Source organism: Pygocentrus nattereri, chromosome 17, assembly GCF_015220715.1.
Source record: "Pygocentrus nattereri isolate fPygNat1 chromosome 17, fPygNat1.pri, whole genome shotgun sequence".
Lineage (NCBI taxonomy): Eukaryota > Metazoa > Chordata > Actinopteri > Characiformes > Serrasalmidae > Pygocentrus > Pygocentrus nattereri.
In genome coordinates this window covers 22,439,910-22,464,521 of record NC_051227.1, presented here as the reverse complement: position 1 = coordinate 22,464,521, position 24,612 = coordinate 22,439,910, and the positions used below count along the sequence as shown (strand labels likewise).

Genomic DNA, 24,612 nt, shown 5'->3' with positions numbered 1-24,612 from the left:
GAATAAAACCTGCCATAAACCCCCGCTGCCATGTTCAACTGACAAGGCTCGTAAATATGTAACCTATAAAAATAAGAATGAACTGCTTCTCAGCTCAGCTAATATTCATAACGTCCAAGTGGTGATTGGACGGACTTGACCCTCTCGTACTCGTATGTGGTCAGACCTTGTGAAACAATGATGTCATTGTATGTAATGAGCTGTAATTTTGGGATAATGAGCCAGACTGACAAGGTCCAGCAGCCTTTTGATTGGCTGTTGGCAGAATTACTGACCATAGTCCTCTAGTGGTTTGCACATGATGTCCAAGTGGGTGGAGCCAAAGGGGTTCCGGACAAATCTCCGCCTCCTCCTAAGGTCATCCTCCCAGTAGTCAAGACGCCAGAAGTCATGCAGCTGACTGCGGGAACGGAAGAGAGGAGATTATATTAAAAAATTCATTTAAAATACAAGAGCACATTCTGTATGATGTCAAATGGTAAAAATGAGCGGTGCTACACTGAAACCATAGAACCCAAAGAATTTCTATCAGTGTGACCCCAGACAACAAATGGCGATATTGTTAATATGCACAATTCACTAGTTTTGTACTTTACACCACATTAGAATGAGACATGCTGTAGGAAAGCTTTGCCTTTATTGTATTTAGTTTTTTTTTATTTTAACACTTATTTATTATGTTTTTATTGTTATATTATTTTTTACTTTTTAAAATATTATATTTGTTATTTGTTTTTTACTTTATTATATTTTAAGTAATAATGTATTATACTTAATTCTATTTTATTAAATTAAATTATTTTATTTTATTCTATTATTCTATAGAATAATCTCTTATTCTTTATTCTAATTTGTAATCAACTGTATTTTTTGTTCTAGTTTACTGGTTTATTTATTTTTCGTTTATTTAAGTTTATTTTATGTACTTTATTTTAGATTATTTTAGATTCTTTTATTGCTTAGCTTTGCTTTATTTTATTTAATTGAATTATGTTTTAATTTATTCTGTTTGCATTTTATTCCTTTTCTACATTGTATTTATTTTGTATTTATTTATTTTATTCTGTTATTTCACAGTATGTATATCTGTAATGAGTGGCTATGGGATGCAGGAACACAGGAGTCGTCTTCAGCTATACAGAACAGAACAATGGCACTGCACTAACTACAGGAGGCTGGATATGGTTAGATATAATCTCTCCAAAAGCCCCTGGAAGCCTCACAGCACGGCCAGGCCCTTCCAGGCAGCAGGAGCAGCACGCGTATAAATAACAGCCAGTCCCATTAACAAACACAGGATCAAATTACAAGTATAAATGGTGCTGCCTGCCTGCTTTTTTACGGTATTTTTTAACAAGTCTTGTAAATCAGAGGTAGGACCCTGTACGCAGACAGCGTGGAGTTTAATGATGGGGGGCTGGGGAGGGGGGGGTCCTACCACAGCCGCAGCCCAGGCCAATAAAACAGCCGCACCAACCCCCCCCCCCACTGTGTATGTGCAGCCGTGATTAAAATAATGTGCTGAAATATTCATCGAAATGATTCTTGGGGCCCTGGAGCAAGCCACAGAAAATTGCATTTTTATTCATTATTAATAACAGCGAATTAAGAGCCATATAAATATACGAGAGAGAGAGACTAAGAAAATGAGAGAGAGAGAGAGAGAGAGAGAGAGAAAGGGAAAAGAGGAAAGAAAAAAGTGAGGCTCAGGCATGTGGTAACCATCTTTGTAAATGATTATTCCAACATTAGCAGGGACCTGGGCTAATTTTATTGCTTGCAGCTAATGCAAACCATTAAGGGCCGGGTCTAGCATCAGGTTACTAAGTGCAGCTCGTTTCAGGCGGTTCAGGCTGGAGATGTTTCAAAGGCTTCGGCCTCTCCTTCAGAGAGGGAGGGGAAAAAGAGAGAGAGAGAGAGAGAGAAATGAAAAGAAAGAGCAGGCACTGAATAACGTGCTGTAGCTAATTTACTACAAAGAGGGTTTTCGAGTAGATGTTAAAGGAGAGTGATGATGGTGGTAATTGGGGAATAGATGACAAGATGGTCAGGGACAATCAACAAATTCCACACATGGTTTGTCTTCATTAGTGTGGTCAGACGTGAGGAAATGCACAGTCCTCCTGTTTGAACTCTTTGCTAATTTTTGCAATGAAGTACACAGAGGGAGTCATTCGATTGTTTAGTCTACATATCTTTAAATATTATGTATTGTATAGTAACACTTTTGGTTCCTTAGAGAAACTTCAATGGATGTTCCTTTAAAGGGAGCAATTCCATCTTAAAACTAAGGGTTAATCTGACGCTAGATTCAACTTTATTGTCATTATGCAGAGTACAGGTACAGAACCATTGAAAAGCAGTGTGTTGTTGCTGTCGGAAGAAAACCATGCATCCCCAATTTGATTGTTTTTCAGTTTTTGACATAATTTGAAAATACACATTGCCCTCTACATTGTGTGTAAATTTCATGATGATTGGACCAAACTAAATGGCCCAAAATTCCTTGGAAAAAAATCTGGTTACATAGACTGACATTAAAAGTAAAGTAAGTGTTTTTGCTTCTACTATAAAGTTATTTTGATATGAGGTTTCATTTTATATACTGTATGTATATATATATCGCTGCTGTCGGAACAAAACCTTTTTTTGACAGTTTGAAAATGCATGTTGGCCTTTATATTGTGTGTAAATTTTATGAAGGATGGACCAAAATAAATAGTCTGTAAAGTATTTTTACAGGCTTTGGAGATATTTTGGAGATACGTGGTTTTATATATATATTTATATATATGGGGCAGGGGCATATATATAACATATATATATATATATATATATATAACAGTGGACTTGATTCTGCTGTGATAACAAAACAACACAAACTAATAGGTCATCATTAGTCACACATCTCTGCTTCACAACACTCACGACTGCCTAAGCACACTGTCCAAGTCAAAACAACCCAGGTAACTCATACATTCATTTTAAACTAACAGACCACAACAATGACAATAGTAATCAGTCCCTTTTCCAGAGTTTTGCACCTCCCATGAGACCCCTTGCATGACCCTTCACATAGCCACACCTCTCAAGCTTCTCAGAGGCAGAGCAGCCAGTAGCGGGATGTTTACTTTCATCAATGTTCCCTCACTATAATACCCATCATGTATTATGCAAATACATCATATAACCATTGAGAATCCCTGGGTTGTCAACCAATCAGCAACCGATCTATGGGCTTCTCTTGCCTCGGATGCTGTTGAATGAAATCATTAAGATAACAGTAATACGATTATTATTCAACACAAAAGGTATAGCCCCCTGCCTTCTTTTTGCATTCATCAGCTAGCATCGCAAAAAGCTCTCACCTAAAATCCACCCCAAAGCAGATTTAGTTTTGGTTCCTTCCACCAAGAGACATAATCAGAAGGGGGATTTCCTAACATTAAAACTAAAGAATCTCACTCTAGAGATTAGAGAGGCTACTGCAGCACTGATGTCGCAAAGGTTACATTTTTTATTGTGTAAGTTTTTTTGTTGGTTAAATGAGATGTGTGTCTTTTTGTTTGTTAAATGACATGCAAGGCAAAAAGTTTAAAGAAATTTCATAATATAGAGGTTCTTTCAACTAAAGCTCTTTCCCAGAGCCGTGCATCCAAGCCAAGAACCATTTAGGAAGCTTTACTTGAAAGAGTGGATATTGCAAAATTGGAACTTTGTTCAATTTGAAGTGAAGTAAAAACTTGTTTAGGTAGAAGTGGGTCATAAATTTGCGCAATATGAAGTGGGCCGAGGGCTATTTCACGGTTATATGAAGAACAAAGTCAGACGAGCTTCCCTCCACCTACAGCAGAAAACAGAGCAAAATGTTCCCCCATGTTCCTCCGATGAGAAACTCAGGAGAAAGAGACAACCTAGGAAAAGAAAAACAACAACAATAACAGCCAGCCCACTCACTCCAAAACATGAGGCAGCCATTACAAAGAGAGGCTCGTTTCCAAGCACTGGAGCGCTACCTCCAGCTATGGGCTGGGCCAGATTGTATAGAGCTCTCTGCACCCTGCCATAATACTGAAGCAGACTAAACAGATTAAAGTGTTACGGAAGGATCACGTCAAAAAAAAAATAAATTCACAAAAGGTCTTTCCTTCTTGTGCGAAGACATCTACAAATGTGAGGAAATCAGGAGGCTCCAGAGAGTCAGCCGGCCTCTGACAGCGACGAGAGATCAGCCTCAGTTTAGCATCAATCAAGAGTGTGTGCAGTTGTGTTGGGCGGTGGGGGGTGTATGGAATAAAGGGTCCTTGCATGCATGAGCTGCATGCCAAAGGTTCATCAAACGCCAGGGTATGAAAAGCAGTACACAGCGCCAGGGCCTTGTCTGCTGTCAATCTGGACCCAGAGAGAGGCCTCCAGAATGAGACGTCAGGCCAAAGCCGCCTAAATGACATTGTAAATGTGAGATTATGGTGTAAAAAAATGTAAATCCCACGCAGGCAGGCAAGTGATTACCGTCTAAGATTATAACCTCCAAATCTGCCTGCAAACACAGCAGCGGAAGCTAGCAAGGCAGAAAAACCCAAGCTTTGAAGCCCGCCGCTCTCCAGTCTTAGGCTACGTATGATGAATCTGATTCGCTTTGACAGCAGTACGTCGCCTGTGAACGGCAAGTTCGGAGAAAAGCCCAAACATTTTTCTTTTTCCTCTCCAAGAGAAAGAAAAAAAAAACAGGGAATTAAACGCTAAGCCGAGCAAAGCAAATTTATAAGGGATGATAAACCGAATGGTATTCGATGACAACGTTTTCGTTCCTCTAACCCATCTTTCCGCCGGAGCATATGCTTTCACTTTGGAGGCGGTTTCCGCAGGATGGGAAATGGGGTCCGGTGATACGTTAAACCGCATGGTCAACATCGAGCCGGATTCTGCTTGTGCCAAAAATGCCATGATGATGGTCTGCACACCCAGGGTGGTCTGGTTCAGAGCTCACCCAACACCCCCCCACCCCACACCCTGATACGAGGGGGGGTTTGGCTCCCACAGGAATGTTCATCACAGGGAACGTTTTAACACACTGAAATACACCATTAGGAGTTGTTCAACACTTAACTGACCTGAGTGGAATGACAGAAAGCAGCCTTCCACATAGACATCAGCGCTATTGACCCTTAAATTTTGCAGTTATCTTCAATGATAGAAAAGCATGTTGTAATTTAGCATTCGCCAAAGCCCTATGTGATCTTATTACAATTTGTCTTGGTGCCTTATTTGTCTTGTACATAGTACCATTATGTTCCCTGACTAAAGGTACTGAGATGTACCCTTGAGGGTACCACCCCAGTGACAAGAGGGGTGCCCTAGTCACTTTGAGTGATGCCACAAAAACACATTTGAAAAAGAGTTCTGTGAGTGTTGAGAGTCTTTTAATAATGTAATGGTTCTATACCAGTTTGTTTCTTCATGCAACCTTTATAGTAGGTGGAAGTTCTTTAAACAAGGTGCTTCATACACTCATACTACAAAACATGGCTCTTTAGAGAACCATTCATTGAAAGGTTTCTTCTATGGCATTACGCAAATAATAGCATTTATGATCCAAAGAACATAGAACACATAAGACGTATAAAATATAACAATCAGGTGCATAATAAATGGCTTAAACCTTAGTAGTCATAGTTCTCACTAGCAAAAATGCATGATGTAATTTGATATTATTTCTCAGTTGTAGACTCAAAAAGGGTTCTACATAGCACTAAGAAGAGGTTATTTGGCTTGTAACAATAGTGGAACTTTTTTGGAACTATATTTCAGAGGTTCTTAGGTGGCGGCAGTCATGGGCTGGAGGTTAGGGAACCAGTCTTGTGACCGGAAGGTCACCGGAGCTGGCAGTATATGGCTGAGGTGTCCTTGAGCTAAACACCAAACTCCCAACTGCTCCCTGGGTGCTGCAGATAGGGCTGCCCACACTGCACTCTGGGCAAGTGTGCTCATGCCCCTTAATGCGTGTGTGTGTGTGTGTGTGTGTGTGTGTGCTCACTAGTGTGTATGTGGTGTTTCACTGCATGGGTGGGTTAAATGCGGAGGTTAAAGTTCCCCGTTGTGGGACTAATAAGGGTCACTTAATCTCAAATAGGTTCTCAGGATGGTCCACATTTTTACTCTTTCCATATGTGTTGGTGCAAATTGTGGACTCTATTGCAGGCCCTCATGACCAGTTTGTAGTTAACCATTTCAGAGAAGAGTTATAAGTTATAAAGGTATAATATACTATAATCTTTGAAAAGGGTTCTATATAGCACTAAAAAGAGTGTTTCTATTGTTACAATGTCAAGCCTGTAATACACACTTAAAAAAGATGGTTCCTCAAGGGGATTTTAGTAAAGAAAATGGTTGTATATAGAACTATGAACACTCAGGGAACCCTTTACATGATTAAAAGATTTGTTGCATCAGGAAAGATTGATGGAGAATGCGTTGTGGTTGGTTCTATGTAGAACCTTTTTGAAAAGCTCCACAAAGGATTCCTCTACTGTAACAAGCTTGATGTCATAACAATAGAAGAGGTTTTGGTGCTATATAGAACCCTTTTCAAAAAGGTTCTATACAGAACCATCTACAGATTGATTCTCCATCATTCTGAAGAATGCTTTCATGATGCAAAGAAGCCCTTAATCATGCAAAAGGTTCTTTAAATGTTCATGGTTCTATATAGAGCTATTTTCTTTACTAAATAACCCTTGAATAACCATCTTTTTTAAGTGAGAATAAAAGGGGACATTTTGACATCATTCAAAATTGACAATGTTTACGTTTATATTTTTGCTATGTTTGTCATTTCTCAACTTTGAAAAAGTTAAAAAACCAGAAGAATATAATTATGTAGCTACATTTAACTACTTTGAACTGCTAAGGGTTAACCCCTTAAACACTAGGCTTATTATTCAGTCAATAACATAAAAGCTTAGTATCCAGTAACTACTCTGTAAGTCTTAATATCCAGTAATTACTTTGTAAGTCTTAGCATCCAGTAATTACTTTGTAAGTAACTACTACTGTAAGTTATACAATTATGAAGGAATTGAAGTCTGCATCATATATTTGAATGTCTTAAAGGCACATTAGGACACAAATGGTATGGTAGAAATGTAAATGTTGTAATTGTATTACTTTCAACATCAATGGCTTTTTTAAATGTGTTAGAACTCAACAGTTCTAAGAAAATGAAAGGTTTTTCCTCTGTTTCTCACACATCAGTATAAGTATAAGCGCAAGACACTGACAGTCGTTTCATCTAAATGGCAATCACTGGGCAGAATGAGCTCCTGATTCACTCCACTTTACCAATGGTGAGTCTCCTGACAGACATAAAGAATGGTGGAGGGCCTGCCCTCCTCTCGAGTGTCTCAAATTTATTAGTCGCAATGCCCATCAATCAAACAAATGGATTTCCAACTGCATTTTAAAAGCTAATTTCCACACTGCAGATAACCAAAACTATCAACTGAGCAACACACCAGTCATTAGCAACAAAAGTGCACAAGGGCACAACAATAGGCATCTTGTGCAGTGTCCACCACATGCAGCTAAATAACAGCCATCTATGAGACAGAGGAGCTGGCCAGGGGAAGATTTAGCACTCCCCCTGTCCATAGGGAACGGCCTATGTTTGTGCAGGGCTGTAAAAAGCTGACAGCCATGATTCAGGTTCAGGCAGCAAAGTGGGAAATAAAGGGATTGATAACAATTTCATCAAAAAATATGGCAATGTTTAGAGAGCGGGAGTGAGCCAAGCTTGTTTTGAAGGCCGTGGAGATATATAAGACATAAATATCCAGACTCTGTAGAGGGCTTAAGACAGGATGGTTCCCAAGACAGATGATCCTGTTAGCTTGGTCTACACTTAAGCACAGACAACACAAAGCATTCTTCTATTCCACACACCTCTGCAGAGCTGATTCATTTAGGAGGAGGAGATCTAACGGGCTGCTCTGTCTCTCCCTGTCCTCAAATCTAATATGACTGCCTTTCATAGCTTTCTGGTTGAAAAAAGCACACAGATATTACCAAAGATTCAAACATGTAAATTGCACCAAATTCCAACTGATGGAGACTCTAACAATATAAAAGGTCTTAGAAGAAGAGATTTGTAAAGGAACACAGCAAACAAATTGTTATAAGCATGAGGTGAGTGCAGAAGAGAGAAATTGATCCTGATTACGTCTTTGCTACAAAGGATATTGAGCATCAGTGTGGTAGCACTCAAATCACCTGGGACACGTATTATAAAATAAGAGATTTTACCATATGGCAGTGTTCATGAAGCTGCTTAACATCTATGTCAAGTACAGTGATTTTTTTCTGATGTTGGGTTGTGTCATGACACTTTCTGAAGTCAAACAACCTAGCAATTGTTTTAAGAAACTGACTTTGTAGCTTAGTGTATATCACAATGGCGATGATGTGACATAGATTATATTGCATTAATGGTAGGGATGCACTGATGCAACTTTTTTCCTTTTCACTATCAATACCTGATCCCAAGTATCAATACTAATACCATATATAAACCAGTTTTATACTGTATATTGGTATATTACCCATAAAACCATTTTAGACGCTGACATCGTTGACATTCTTGATGTTCACCTGACATCATTATGTCAACTTGGCATCAAAGTTGGCAAATGATGCCTACTGGCATAAGTGTTTAGAAATGTTTAAGTAGGTCTATTTCAGCTGTCATGATGAGCTTCTGTAGGTGGCATGCAGCCTTATGAACACTGCATAAGCCACTTGAGTCTGTGCATGACATTGATTTTACCATGGTTCAAACACTATTCTTTAAAATTATGCCCTTTCACAGTGTTAACACAACTAATGCATGACTTTCCGTGGCTTCTTGCTTTTACAAAACAATGACAAAACACAATATGATAAAATACACTAATGCTCAATAAGTAACTTATTTAATCATCATTAATAATTCAAATAAAAGGTTCTTCCATTACAGCAGTGTAGTTTATTGACAGTATTATTATATAAAGTATTAGATAATTATTATCATTGTTGCCAATGTAAGATTTAGGCATTTTCATAATGATTCTTTGATTTTTAATCATTTGCTACATTAACACAAAATTCAATTAATGTTATGTATAACAAAAATAGTTCACAACAGCTTTGTGGCTCAGCCAATCAGATTTTAAGACTGTAACTATGATCACATACAATGGGGACACACTATAAAATCAGATACTGTCATTGAGGGTCCTTCAGGACAGCACTGCTATGGCAACTAATCAGGCCCTACAGAAAGGGCTTTTGATGAAAGTAGTTAAAAGGAAAAGAATGACAGTGAAATTCAATAAGACACCATTATATTCTCCTTAAATGCTTCCATTGGGGACATAAATGGGGTGTAATTAGCCTAAGTGGTGGTAATCAGCAGCCGGCCTGTACAGCGCACAGGGTGCTGCTTTTCCTCAATGCCACGCCGGCTCTGTGATGTCATGGCTGCCATGTGCCATGTCCTGTGTGTGAGTGACACTGAACACACCCGTACACTGTTACTGAGGACAGCAGCACACACTCCTCACGCCACTTCCTAAACTGGGCACTTTGAAGTGAAATGGACTGGACCAGCCAGTTGGCTACGCAATGAAAAGGCCTGGAGACAACTATGAGAAATATGGCACTAAATGTGGGTAAGAATGTAGAAATGTGTGAAATGTGTGAAATTTCTCAGCCAATCCAATGCCTTGTGAGGACCGAGTTCGATATAGGGGCGATGGTGTGCTTGTCAACACTGTCTGACAGCCAAAAGAGTTTGGAATGTAACACTGTACCATGTAGCATTGTAGACATTTGATTAATGTAAATGGCCTCTTTTAAAGCATCCTGAAAGTGGGTGAGTAAAGTCATTAAACTGTTTTCTATCAAAAAATGCTTTTTGAATTTAACCAAAGCAACAATAATTAATGCAACATGGATATGGATGAGGTATGATTCATGATCATATCATGAATTATTTTTTTTCTAACTGACTGTCTTCATTACTGTCTTCAACCATGAACTGAATTCATTACTTATTAATGTATCTCAAAATGACTATGTAATTCACTTACACTGTAAATTTCTTTTTAATTATCTGTTTTTTAAAAAACATTTGCTGCATTGTATTTCACTTTACTACATAGTCGCTAAATTATTCTTAAATATGCTTAGAGAACAATCACCGGTGGACTCTTATAACCAAAGAGGTAAAGTAAGGTTGTTTTCATTTTGGCTGTCCACAAATGATGCAGTTTATTGAAAATAACAGTTTTTAAAATAAAATTGAGAACTTTCATTATGAACATAAAAAGTCAGTAAAATGACACAGCAGTCCATATTTATATCATGTAAAACATGTATGCATTATGAATTTTGATTTAAATGTTCATGACCATGTTATGAAGTGTTTATGTAAGATGTTATGTAATGTACACAGGCTTCAAGTAAAATGATACAGATTTTGTTAATTAATACTACCATCAACAATCACCATGATGACAGAAGTTATAAAGTTCAATGTCACTACCGCTTATGTCACATGATCATTTTTGTCACAATAGCCATTATGATGTTAAACACTATGACAAATCTCATTACAGTTACCAGTAATGGTAACATGGCAATGTTACGTTACTAGACATACTCTGCCATGTCAGCATATCACATCTTCAATGACAAATTGATAGCATGGTTGTGTCAAAGTTATGTAGCAGTGTTCAAGTAAAGTGTTCCTGATTTGTGTATCTTGCCTTACTTCACCTCTCATACTGAATTTCCATTCCCACATGCTGAGTTCTGACAAAAATAGCTTTCACTCTTCCAGCCTTTGTGCCTCAGCTCTCCTGCACACTGCAGGAGAAACATTTCAACAGACATGCACAAAATTATAAAGATTCTTGTCACATCATCATAGGCCAACTGGTGGCCATATGCTGGTGGACAATGCTTTCAAAGTAAACTATAAATTCAGGAAGAAAAGAGCTTTTTATTTCCATCTATTTCATACAAGTTGGGTTGTAATGTTTAATGAGCACTATATGTTTTGCAGAATAAAGGAGCACAGAGATGCACAGCCTGCTCAGATTATGGAAGGCGGCTGGAAATGGTAGACACTGCTTTCATCTGCATCTGCCTGAGTCCAAGGACAGCCCCCTTAACGCTTCGATGGTATGTCAACATGTGACCCTGCAATTGGTCAGGTCATTGATGTGGTTTATGGACATAAGGGTCTTAGTGTGTACCTCAGCCATAACTCAGACATAAACATGCAGGTATCCCAAAGGACACCAATAGCAAGTGTCATTTCCTATTTAACATTAGAATCTGATTATAACTTTTGTTTTGCTCTACTATTCAACTGTTATTGTCTATTTATTACTTAGTAGTTACACAATGATTTAACTTTACATTTGATTTGCTTCAGTTCAGCCTGCGATGGCCTGTTTACTGGTTCCCCCCCCAAAAAAAACAAAAAAACAAAAAACAGATAGCAACACCTTATTTGCTCATATTACCTGAGTATTATGATCCCTACACTGACTGCCAGACAATTACAATATTGGTTTTAAAGTATTGTTACTCACCTATAAATCACTCAATGTCTTAGGATCAAACTACATCTCCGGGCCCCAGAATTCATCTGGGGACAACCTGTTACACCTGATTTGTTGTGAAATCTGCCAAAAACAAGACCACCTCCCCTCTAAAACCCAATCCGCATTTATAGCCCATGCTCTCTTACATCTGAAGTACAATCAACAGCACTCACAAAGCAATCTAGCTAGACACTTAAAAAGATTCTTCAAGGGTTCTTCAGTAAAAAAAAAGGTTCTACATAGAATGATGAACACTCAAAGAACCCTTTGGATGGTTAAACGGTTCTTTGCATTGTGAAAGGATTCTTCACTTCAATGGAAAAGGTGCTACAGATGGTTCTATAAAGAACCTTTTTGAAAAGGGTTCTATATACATTATATTGCCAAAAGTGTTCAGTCACCCATCCAAATCACTGAATTCAGGTGTTCCAATTACTTCCATGGCCACAGGTGTATAAAACCAAGCCCCTAGGCCTGTAGACTGCTTCTACTAACATTAGTGAAAGAATGGGTCACTCTCAGGAGCTCAGTGAATTCCAGTGGTACCTGATAGGACGCCACCTGTGCAACAAGTCCAGTCATGAAAGAACCTCGCTACTAAATATTCCACAGTCAACTGTCAGTGGTATTATAACAAAGTGGAAGTGATTGGGAACAACAGCAACTCAGCCACGAAGTGGTTCAAATTTGCTCAAGAACAGCGTAGAGAGCTTCATGAAATGGGTTTCAATGGCCAAGCAGCTGCATCCAAACCTTACATCACCAAAAGCAATGCAAAGCATGGAATGCAGTGGTGTAAAGCGCCACCACTGGACTTTAGAGCAGTGGAGATGTGTTCTCTGGAGTGATGAATCATGCTTCTCCATCTGGCAATCCAATGGGCAAGTCTGGGTTTGGTGGTTGCCAGGAGAACGGTTGTCTGACTGCATTGTGCCAAGTTTGGTGGAGGGGAATTATGGTGTGGGGTTGTTTTTTATCGTATAAACCCTACGGATTAATAATGGGATCTCACTCAAGTTCATATGCGTGTGAGGCTGACAAGAGAATACTTTTGGAAATATAGCGTAGCATCAAAAAAGGTTCTTCTATTGTTGCAAGCTTGACATCGTAACAATAGAAGGACCCTTTTTGGTGCCATAAAGAACCATCTACAGCACATTCTGAAGAACCCTTTCATGATGCAAAGAACCTGTTAACCAAGTAAAAGGTTCTCTGAGTGTTCATGGTTCTCTATAGAACCATTTTCTTTGCTCTAGAGCCCTTGAAGAACCACCGTTGTTAAGAGTGTAGTGAAACGCTATAGTTAGCTAGCGGAACTGTTTTCCTGTAGCAAGAGGCAATGCCATGGTAATCAACTCTTAGCTCTTGCTCTTGCTGCCCAAAGCTGTGGAAATCTGACAGATGGTCTCAGATATGCACCAAATCTTTTACATTATTTTTATATTTAATTAGGTTCTTCTTCTTTTTCCTTATGTTTTTTTCATGTTTTTCCATCTTTTATTAAATGCACAACACTTTGGATTGCCTTGTATAAAATCTACAAAATCTATAAAATATAGTGTATAAAATCTACTTAATAAATAACTTTCCTTGCCTTACATTCTGTATCAACAGGTATGAGACAAGTTTTCCCTCTTCAAAAAAGAAAGAAATCACCAAATTCAAGCCATGTCAAAATATCTCCTCTTCTACTTACAAACATAAACAGTGCAATGACTGAAAGTTAAGAATCTGCATTTTTGACAGAACTTCTCTACTTGTTTTTAATGACCTGTGATGGTAAAGTACTTTCAAATGACAACATGGTTTTAATACAACAAGAACAAAAGCAACAACTTCCAAGGGTTAATCAAGTCTACATCAACGAATGCGTGAGAAAACACTTCGGCTTAAGACAGGCAAGGCCTGCACCACAGGTCATCGCGCAGGATGAAGACAGACGCGTCCGCCTGGATGAAAGACAGAGTTCTAGTGTGGGTCAGACATCCCTTCTCACCAGTTTCGGAAAACCGTCCATCTCGCCTGTAGGACAGGGGCCTGCGGACCAGGGGATACCCCAGCAGCCCTGAAATTGATGACTGTGCGAATGAGCCTCTTTCCAGAGATAATTAGCGCAGGCTGCAAGGTTAAGCATGCCCCTGAGGAAGAGCCTGCGTGTAGGTCAAGAACAAATGGACAAGGATGTGTGTCAGAGAGCTACAACAAAGGGATAGATTCATGGACGGCACGTCCACCATCCACAACCAATTTTGAAATCACTTTTCTATAATTTGACTGATTTTGTTGCAGATACATTAAGAAAATTATTCTAATTGTGACATGTCTTCATATATAATAAAAATAAATGTTTCCAGAATTAAGAACATATGATTCTATAAAACTCAAAGTTTCAAAACACTGACAGTCAAATTTATTGTCCACAATGACTGATATAAATAGTGATCAAATCTCAAGGCAGATTACTAAATAAGATAACAATAATTATTAATAGGATCATAAGGGTCACAGCGAAGATGGCTTTGTTTGGATTTGGACTTACTCCTTTATATTATCGTACCATCAAAACACAGGAAAATGTAGAGAGAGGTCTGTGTGTGAGGGTCATTGAAAGACTCCAACATCAACTGTAGCTTGCTGTTAATGTGACCTGTAGCCAGTGGGTATCTGGGCAATTCAAATAATTCATTAAATGAATGCAAACCTGTTTGACACCTCTGAGATTATTCTCAAGGTTACGGGTTTTAGCTTTTAGCTTTATAATAATAATTGTATGGCCTTGAAGGAAGAAAAGGCTTCAAATTTATGGCAAAGGACATGATATGAATAAAAATCATTTCAATAATGCACACAACTAGAGGTATGAATCTTTGACTGCACAATGATTGGACTGAATACGATTCTTTAGGAGACAATTCACTGAACTCTGACTTAACCCTGTAGATCATTACATCAGCTGAATGCACAGCAAAATCCATTGAGTCTCTTGTAACTAAGCAGTGGACAGAGGAACACTGGTTAATGTTAATTGTGGTTGGCACTGAATGTGAAACTTGACAGAGCAGGTCTGTTTAGTTTAAAAAAAGATCCTAACATGTTTACTGCCTGCTGCTAATCATAATAGAAAGAGAAATCAAGAATTTATCAAGAAGCCTAGTCAGTTTGCAGTTTGTATGTTTTTACTCAGTTCTCATCCCCAGCACTTTTCAAAAGAAGCCAACTTCAGCCTCACTCAAACAACTAATGTTGGTTTGTTTATGCAGCTGGTAAATACTGATGCATACTGATTGGTTTTATTACATTGTTCACCTCTATGATGACCATTTTGGTCACAGGCTCCAATTATTTTGGTATGATTGAAAATTGGGTTTAAAATTATACTGAATGCAGAAATGTGTCTGGAGCTATTTACACAGAAAAAGGATAATATAAACAGTGAGCTTTCTTGTTTTTGGCATTAATTTGGCCAAAAAATGTGTTGATTTTTCTACTCAAACATACCTCATTCAACTCATCAGTTAACAGCCAGACTTAGTGGCAGTGTTGGAGCAGGGGAAACTATGCTGGACACCGCTTTATTGAATATATTCAATTATAAACATATTATAAAAGACATTTACACTCTTTAAATGGGTAATTCTAACAAGGCAGTGCAAAAGGTGTGCAACATTTTTTTTCCCTAAAAGCTTTTTTTCCCCAAAAAAATGTGGCAAAAATACAGACAGTCATGTGTTGTTCAAAGACTGTGTCAGTGGTGTTACTCATGAAACATTAAGAGATTCTAAAATTGAAATAAAATAACAACAAGAATGCAATGTTTGTCACTTTCCACTCACAATGGCTGCAAAACCTTTGCTACTGCCCCTCTTCTATTGTGGAAAAACACAGAGGTGTCGAGAAAAAGGAAAGTTGAATGAGGAATAATGAGAACGAGCAGAAGTTGGGGAAATCAAAGTCATTAAATCTGATGTAGACTAGTGATGAACTGAGCCTATCACAACGTTCGCTTGAAAGCTGCTACACAGAGCCCGCCCTTTCACATTTGTATGGTTTTCTACTCCAGTCCAAAGTACACAACACTGAATAATTATATGAACTCAAACTAAACAGAATTTAACATATAGTTGGATTGCTTTGTGTTTGTCCGTCCTCTCTGGGCATGACTGCAGTGATGTCACTCTAAAATCTATAAAAGATGTCCTGGGAATTTGAAGCAGTTTCTCTCGTCTCCTCCAGTCTTCAGACAGCCAGTAAGATGGCATCAAAAAATCAGTTTCCATTTAATGGAGGAGACGAGGAGGGTCGATAGAGAAAAGCAGTAACTTTCAGGGATTCCGGGCACATCCTGTGTGACTTTGAAACTAAAGTGGTAGTGGACAAAATTTTAGAAAAGCTAAGATTTTATCAATTATGTCAATGGCACACTCAGTGGTGTTACAAACATTTTAGCTATATAACAGATGTTTTACACTTAAGTTACATATCAACATTGGTACCCTATTTGCCACTGTATTGGGTGAATCACCCCCTAACTCCCCTAACTAGATCCTGAGGTCCAGAGGTGCTCTTGTTGATCACCTCAAACCTGCTATAGTCCAAAAGCAGTACATTTCCAACTAATTGTTTAGCAATGCTAACAAATACCTCCACACCTTTAGAGATTACAGCATAAAATGGTGGTCAGGAAGATCTGTTAGTTCCTTTGATGCTTACCCTCCTTTTCTGTCTCTCAGTTTCTCTGGCTGGTATTAGAATTGATGGGCCCTTCAGCCCCGCCCGCTGAGACTGGTTAGCCTGGTCGCATGTGACTGAAGGCTCCATTCCATCACAAAGTTATTATCCAGGACCAGATAGCTGCCATACATCACGTATGGAAGCCCCACTCACCGTTAGTCAAGGGAAACAACATCTCCCCCCACTACTTCCCTACAGATCAATACATGTTCCCTCTCTCCTTTCCCTCTCCCCCGTTTTCACTCTCTCTCTCTCTCTCTCTCTCTCTTTCCCCTTGCTAGCTCTCTTTCATTTTCATCCACTTCCCCCTCTACCGACACAAAAAAAGTAATTATACAAGAGAAAGCTTTGACAATCAATACTGGAGTCAGGTTAAGTTAAGGTCTGCTGGCGTCCACACCCGTTGGTTCTCCGTCAGCTGTCAGCCATGTTGCTGACGTTGACACGGACGCCAAGGGTAACAAAGGGACTCCTGTCTTGTGCATGGCTTGCGCCTCCATATTTCTGCTGGGGAAGGCCATACTGGAGCAATTAGCACCTGGCCAGTGTGTGGAACAGCGACGTGTGGCGCAGGGAAGCAGACAAGACGAGGTGTGATTGGGCACCCGCTGAAGTCAGCCATGCACCATCGCGTGACAGAATATCCTGATAGTGATCAAGTAGAGCCAGCTTTATTATTCACAGTAGGTTGTTCACTGACGAGTTGGGACTGAAATTGTCTCTCCACAGCTAGCAAATCAAAATAAATGCCAAAAAACAGACTTCACTGCATTGTTATGTAACGGCACACTTAGGGTCATGCAGTGCTCTGCTTGTGTCATGATAGTTTGCATGTTTTCAGTGTGGACAGTATCTCAGTATGGACACAGATCAGCACAGATACAGCCAATTCAATACATCCAACAAAATATCTATTCTATAGTTAATATAGCCCAAAAGACTGAGAAAAACATCCTGAATCTTGCTCTCACTTTTCCTTGTCCTTATAAAGTCGTTCTGGCCAGAATAAAATAAACTGTTATCTCAAGTTTGCTTCTTTATGTTTCCACTGGAGCTACAAGGCTAATTACTCAACAAATTACTCATTGATGTGGTTTGAGGCAGGTCTGTGATGATTTAGGCATGCAGGGAAGGGGGAAATTGTGCAATGGATGTTATTCATCATACTATTGCTTTGATATTTGTGTATATGGGAAATAGCAGTAATCACATTTGCAAATCAAGCCCTTTCTTAAGGGAATTGTGATGATTGCAACATTGTCTTCATCAAAAGAGTTTCTACATTTTACATATTCAATTCCATTTGATTTGGTCACTGCTAGTGTATATGTCCACACACTCTTTCTCAAATACCACCACCAACTGCCCCAGTACCCTGCTTGGGAATAGGATGATCATGAAATAAATCCCAAATTTAAAATCCATTGAATTTCGTTAATAAACGCAGTAAAAAACGCTTAAATGTATTTTATTCATATTAACAATACTTAGAAAAATTCTTGGCTGAAACCAAAATAAAAGATTCTGGAAATACTTGGTCTAGAACTGCTCTGAAAACCAAAAAAGCTGAAAATAAATAAAAAGAGTTCACATAAAATAAACTAAAATTATTACAGTATGTAGGCCACAGTAAACAGTATGTTGTGTTTTCAAATGGTATCAAACCTGTAGTGGAGAACTTCTTGGGTGTTGTATCTCCTCCTGATACTCACATGAGCCAAGATTATAAAACGCTTGTGTAATGTCCCTTACAGAAACTGGGAAACAGTTCCCCTGCTGACATATTCACTGTTGTTCTAAAGCTACTCAAGCTATTTGAACGCATCTTTTATTTTTTTTAAAAAACCCTTGATAGCCAAAATTTTGATGCATCAATTTTCAATAATTTTAAGTAAAAAAAGAAGTTTGAACAGTACTGTGTCTGATGGAATAATGGTAGACCAAAAGCCAGCTGGAAGGTAGAGCTACCTGATTTTGTTGGATTCTGTTAATTAACTTAAATTTTTCTCATTTTTGTGTTATCTTCAGATAAATTTTGGGTTATAATATGTTATCTCCAAGCTAAAGGCATGGCTTGGATGCAATTTACAGGTACTTATTATTTTAACCATGACAATGTTTTGCTCAAGTTTACCAGGTTGTAATGCTAACGGCTTCTGATACACATCAGCACAAACATATAAAACCAATGTAAGAAAAGAGTTTCTGGTTTGGAAGCCAACTGTCTGTTACTTATGGAGTAGTCCAATAATTAGCATTCTTTGATACAAATGTTTACAGCGCTATTATCAGCCGAGGGTTTGAAGAGAACATATCTTAAATATTCTACTTAAAAAGTAGTCTTATTTCTACAAATGACGTGTGTGTTTAGAGCTAGTAGTACTTATGTATTCATGTAAGACAATCAATTATCAGTTACCATTACCATTATTAATTAACAAATATTTAAGTAGTCATGTAATTTTGAGCCTGTGTGGTCTGTCTGGAGAAATGGCATGCTATAAGGCTAACAGAAGAATCTGTGGAGAAAAAACAAGGAGAAAAACCCTGCAAGATCTGGCATTTTACCAGGATGGAGACTTTAAACTCTGTCCAGAAGGGTGTAAATCCCTGCTTACATACAGTTTGTTTACTAAACTGGCAGGCAGTCTGGAGATCTGGATAGCAGGTCAATGGCACGCAAGTAAATGAGTCCATGATTTTTCAATTTCATGGATTTTTTTTCTGCCACTAATTGTGACGGTCTGTCTGACATCTCCTTTCTGGTGATGTGACTGAACTTTATAATCCACTGGAAGAGGGCAGAGGTCAACAGGAGAGGGAAGGAGGGCAGGGAAAATAACTCCCTCCGAGGTGAGGAGGAGAAAAAAAAAAAAAAATCTGACATCCAATTTTCAACTTGATTTATCAGTGTAAAGCTAAAATTGATAGTGTGTCATTACTGGGCCAGGAGCTGTCTACCAAAGTCCTATCAAAGCCTTCTCGTTTTGATTTAGTAGCCCAGATCAATAAAACCCTATACTGTTTCAATTTGAAACCTATTGATTTTCTGATGCCGACTCAATACAGGGGACATTCATCATCAGGGAAGCATAGAGTATGATCGAACAGAAGCCTCTGCGCTCTGGAGCTGGTTATTTGGCTTTCGGCTTGCAAAGCCGTTGAGGAATTGCGGCGCAGCCGTCCGACTGCACATCCCACATGTTGTCCTCCATGAAAGATTTTCTCCAGCGATGTGGGCAAAGCGCAGTAAGAACGGGTCATCAGCTCAGCTAACAGTCCACAAGACCAGCCTGCTTTCCTTGACCATAACTTAACTAGCCAGATATTTTTAATGGTGTAGAGAAATTCAAATGTCAGCGGTGCCGAGGTAACATTTATATTTTCACAAGGCTGAATGCATGAGCAGGCCATGCAGCATTTTCCTCGCAACTTATCAACATTCTTCCAGCCCTCTCCAGGCTGGAGCGCAAAATAAAGAAGAAAAAAGCAATTTGAGGGCATTCATGCTCAAAGACAAAAAATACACGCTCCCACACAAATAAATTTTCAAGCAGACAGGCACGCGTACACGCATGCACTTACTTATAATGCCAGGGGGCATTCTATTTTACACGGCCAGCATAAATGGAAAAGTTAATGTAGCATTGAATAAGACTAAGCTGTTGAGCTGCAACACTGCCTTAAGCTCATGAGCATATTGCATCATTTTTCTTCTCCAGCAGGTTACCATTAAATTTGAATTTGTTGGAAGTTGTGTGGTACCATTTACAATGTGCTGCAGCTCAATAACCTTTTGTCTCAATGTAAATGTTATGGCTCCTCTGCACTTTCTATAAATATTTGACTAAGCCAGAGAGGTAGCAGAAAATTCCAAACAATACATTATACCAGCCAGCATGCAGCCAGAGCTATTTACAATGTCTTCTTATTTTTCTTCAGTACAGACAATAAACGTAAGATTTCCAAAAGGATAATCTGAATTCTGATTTAGATCAGCACAGATATACAAAACCAATGTAAAAACACAGTGATTCTGGCTTGGAAGCCAATGGTCTGGAACAGTCCAATAATTAGCAGAGTTGTTAGTAGGTAACAGTGAAATCAAATGAATGGCAGTAGAATAAATTGAGCCTTGTGCTTTAAAGAAAGAAGCAAAAGTCTCATATAATTAAGTTTTAATTATGAATTACTTATTATATAATTTTTTTCCGACGACACAGTCTGTTTATTTGATAAGCACTGAAACACAACATGGACCATTCTACCGAATTAGCTCAACCTGTGGTCCCAAAATAAAAAGAATAAAAATAAATAAATAAATAAAAATAACTTGATTAATATTCAGACCATAAATATTTACAAAGACTATATTATGATTAATTATATATTAAACGCAAGGCATTAATAATAGAGTAATAGTGTAAATATATATATATATATATATATATATATATATATATACACAAAATTATCATTTGTAGGTAACTATGTATTCATAGTATTCCATTACATCACAAAACAAGGTTGCCATGTTGGTAGACATGCTGCCATGCTGCAGGTGGATAAAAACCGAGCACAATACAACAGAATGATCAAGAAAAGGCTGAAAAGATATATAGACACTTAAGCTACAGTCTCCAGAAAATGTTATGAGGAGAACATAAACTTAAAAAAACTATATATATACACACACACACACACACACACACACACACACACACACACACACTCACACACTCACACACAGAATTGTAGAACGAATTTCAAATGTTGACAGTTTACTTCAATAAATGCATTAATTTACTTCAATAAATCCATCCTCAATCAATAAATACTTTTTGCTTGGATATGTTTACTGAGCAGCTAACATGCAGCACAGCACAGCTATAATTCTGTCTTCGGTCATTCAGTGCAGTTGAATGCATCAAACTGGCTGATCTAATGCTGCGTCCCAAACCAAATACTTCTGTACTTCACCTACTACACTAATGAGTGCATGGTGTATGCACTATTTTTGCCTAATTTGTAGTGCTTTTCTGATATGCAGTTTGGGACACGGAAATAACGCAGCGGGAAAATTCAACCATTTAGCTTTCGTCATCGCTACAGCAAGAAATCAAATGAAATCAACTCAATACACTCAAATATATCGATTAATATGCTTTAAAAAGGAAATGTAAAAAGTGTATTTAGAAAGTGTTTTACTGACAACCAAAGTCGTGGCCAAAACTCTAGTTTAGTTCATACAGTATAAAAAATGGCTCGTCAGATCTGCTTTCAAAAATTAGTAAGTAAATTAATTAGATTTATTCAACCAAAATACATACTTTGAATGAACAATGAAATTCAATTATAGGTTGAATAAAACTAGTTCAGTTACTTGTTACCATATGAAGTCATTTTTTGACGTAGATGATGAGCCACTTTTTACAGTGTAGGACTTATCTTAGCCACACCCCTGCATTGCGGAGCAGGAAGTTAGACTGCATCCCTGTCTTGAACCAATTTGGTATATCCTTATATAAAAGTAATAATTCATATAAAAAGTGGAGCATTTAATAACTGCAATCAAACTGCTTGAAATGATAATTACCATTTTTGTCAGTATCACAGTTCTACACACAGACGAGCAGCAAACCATCTGTGACTGGAGAATCTGACATTCAATTAAATGCAGAAAAAGGGAAAAGTCCCACGCAGTCAATCTTCACAATCCACTGTCTGCTTACTGAGATGAGCTTGAGGCAAAACCTAAGGCTCAGACATGCCCTTCAACTTGTTTACTGTTTTAAAAGACTGAAACCAAAGACTTGAAACAGCAAAGCAATTTTCTCTCAAGTGGTGATTGCTGTACATGTTTTCTATTGGCGAAGGTAAACACACTGGTGCAGTGAACATTTTCCACCATCTGCACTGTATTTGGCAGAATTCAATAAAGAAACCCACAGCCACTGTTTCAGCAAGTGGAGCAAATTTGTAATCAGTGATTGTGGATTAAGAGTGTGTGTGTGCATGTGTGTTTACATCTGTGTGCATCTGAAACATGCAAGTGTGTGCCCTGGACTTTCTCGGGATCAAACTGACAGCTTAGCAGAGCGCTCATGGGAGGCAACATTTACGGTGTGTTTGATGACACTGCAAAAAGGCGGCATGGACTTTGCTTAGAAAGCCTTGACCTCAGTAGCCATGACTAAATGACTATAGAGGAGGGCTTCGTAATGTGGACAAAATATCACAGTTGTGTTTAATATATAAGACAGTATAATCACATAGTGATTATACTGCCATATATGTTAAACACAATTGTGAACTTTCATGAAAGAGGTACAGAGAAATTCCACAGTGTTTCGAACTGTCCTCGTGAATAAATGTAAACAAAGTAATTCAGAGTGGTTTGATCCTCCACTCTAAAAAACTGAAACTGTCAGAAATGTTCACAGTGGTGATGTTAGGATGTTAGGAACCACACATACAAAGCATTTAATGTTACCAAAAGCTACCTCACAGAAAGATATCATACAAAATAGTTGCATGATGCCTGAGAGATTGTTTAATGATAGTTTTGGCCTTTTTAAAATTTCTTCACGGCAAAGATGTACATGCAGGGTAGTTTAAGGAAAACTAGTACATATATACTGATTAGGCATAACACACCACCACAACGTCAGTGTTCTTGCAGTGCTGAGAATGATCCACCACCCAAATAGTACCTGCTCTGTGAGGGTCAATGGGGGTCCTGACGAACACTGAAGAACAGGGTAAAAGGGGGCTAACAAAGTATCAGAGAAACAGATGGACTACCGTGTGTAATTGTAGAACTACCTATATATATATATATATATATATATATATATATATATATATATATATATATATATATATATATATATAAGATGAAGAGGAATGTTATGTCTGATTGGTATATGTATATATATAAACCACTCTGTAATTGACTGTTTAACATATTGACATCTCAATGAATGAACTGCATGCAGAAACTCTTTAATTAAACATTCCATTATTTTTGCCCAAATTATTTATATTCATTGTGAATCATGAGCCTTAAACACTTAAAAAATTCATCAAGAAATGTCTGTACTTGTGCAGACAGCCACAGTACACAATAAACAATTTTGTGGCTAATATTCTCATTTGCATATTGCTGCTTTCTGTGCAATCAGTATTGCAAGGCAACAATTGACCAACAACATGTTTTGGAGTACTCATATTTGCCCATATTTATATTTCTTAAATACTGCTCTGCACTGGTGGACATTTTGAACAGGAAATTTGCATTATTTGTCCATCGAATTATCCAAAATATTGGATATTACATTTTAGGTTTTTCACTGGACAATAGCACATGGCTACATTCCCTCAGGGAATTCTGTTCCATGATTGGTGTTCCTTTTGTCTATTTTTCTTTTATTCATGGGTTTTATGTAAATGTCTGTATTTACAGACCTCTAAGTATAAACTTGTACTTTTTGGAGTTTGTATACACTATTTGTTGGTCACAGTGCCAAAGCAAAGATTTTTAACAGGACCTTCGAGAACAACCTAACAGCCACCAGGTGTACAGCTGAGTGAGTGAAAGGGGGCCAGTCTCACAGACACACACACACACACACACACACACACACACACACACACACACACACACACACACACACACACACACACACACTCTCTCTCTCTCTCTCTCTCTCTCTCTCTCTCTCTCTGTCTCTCTCTCTCTCTCTCTCTTACAATCTGACCACCAATGATGTGTCTCTTGGGATTTAGTGGTCGGTTGTGGTAATTGAGTTTGCTGACCTGCAGCCTGACCCTGGAGGAGAGCAAGAAAATGACATTAAATAGCAGTCACATTACAGCTGTGTGTGTGTGTGTGTGTGTGTGTGTGTGTGTGGGTGTGTGTGTGTGTGTGTGAGACAGGTAAGTCCTGGCCCTGACAGCTAAAGGCGACCTTACGAGAGAAAGTCAGGACTCCAAAACAACACACAAACAGGCATAGTGAACACACACACACACACACACTCACTTGCTTTTATATCTCATCATGACGTCCCAGAATGTAGGCTCATATATGTGTCCTAATTGTATTACTACATGTACTTGTACATGTATTGTATATGTGCATACATGTAATAATAATAAAAAATACCTATAATATAACCCATATATACCTTTGTATATAGGTATGTACCTATATGTAATAGAAATATGTTGC

The 24,612-nt window shown here is 38.2% G+C and overlaps 1 protein-coding gene across 5 annotated transcripts in view; it reads right to left on the bottom strand.

The window, feature by feature from the left end:
* The window catches only part of nbeab (neurobeachin b), a 481,645-nt gene that overhangs the window by 159,179 nt on the left and 297,854 nt on the right, over positions 1–24,612 (bottom strand). For all 5 annotated transcript variants that reach the window (XM_037546398.1, XM_037546400.1, XM_037546401.1 and 2 more), the window contains one exon: positions 276–400. In XM_037546398.1, coding sequence (XP_037402295.1) covers positions 276–400 — 125 coding nt within the window. The remainder of the gene's footprint in view (positions 1–275; positions 401–24,612) is intronic.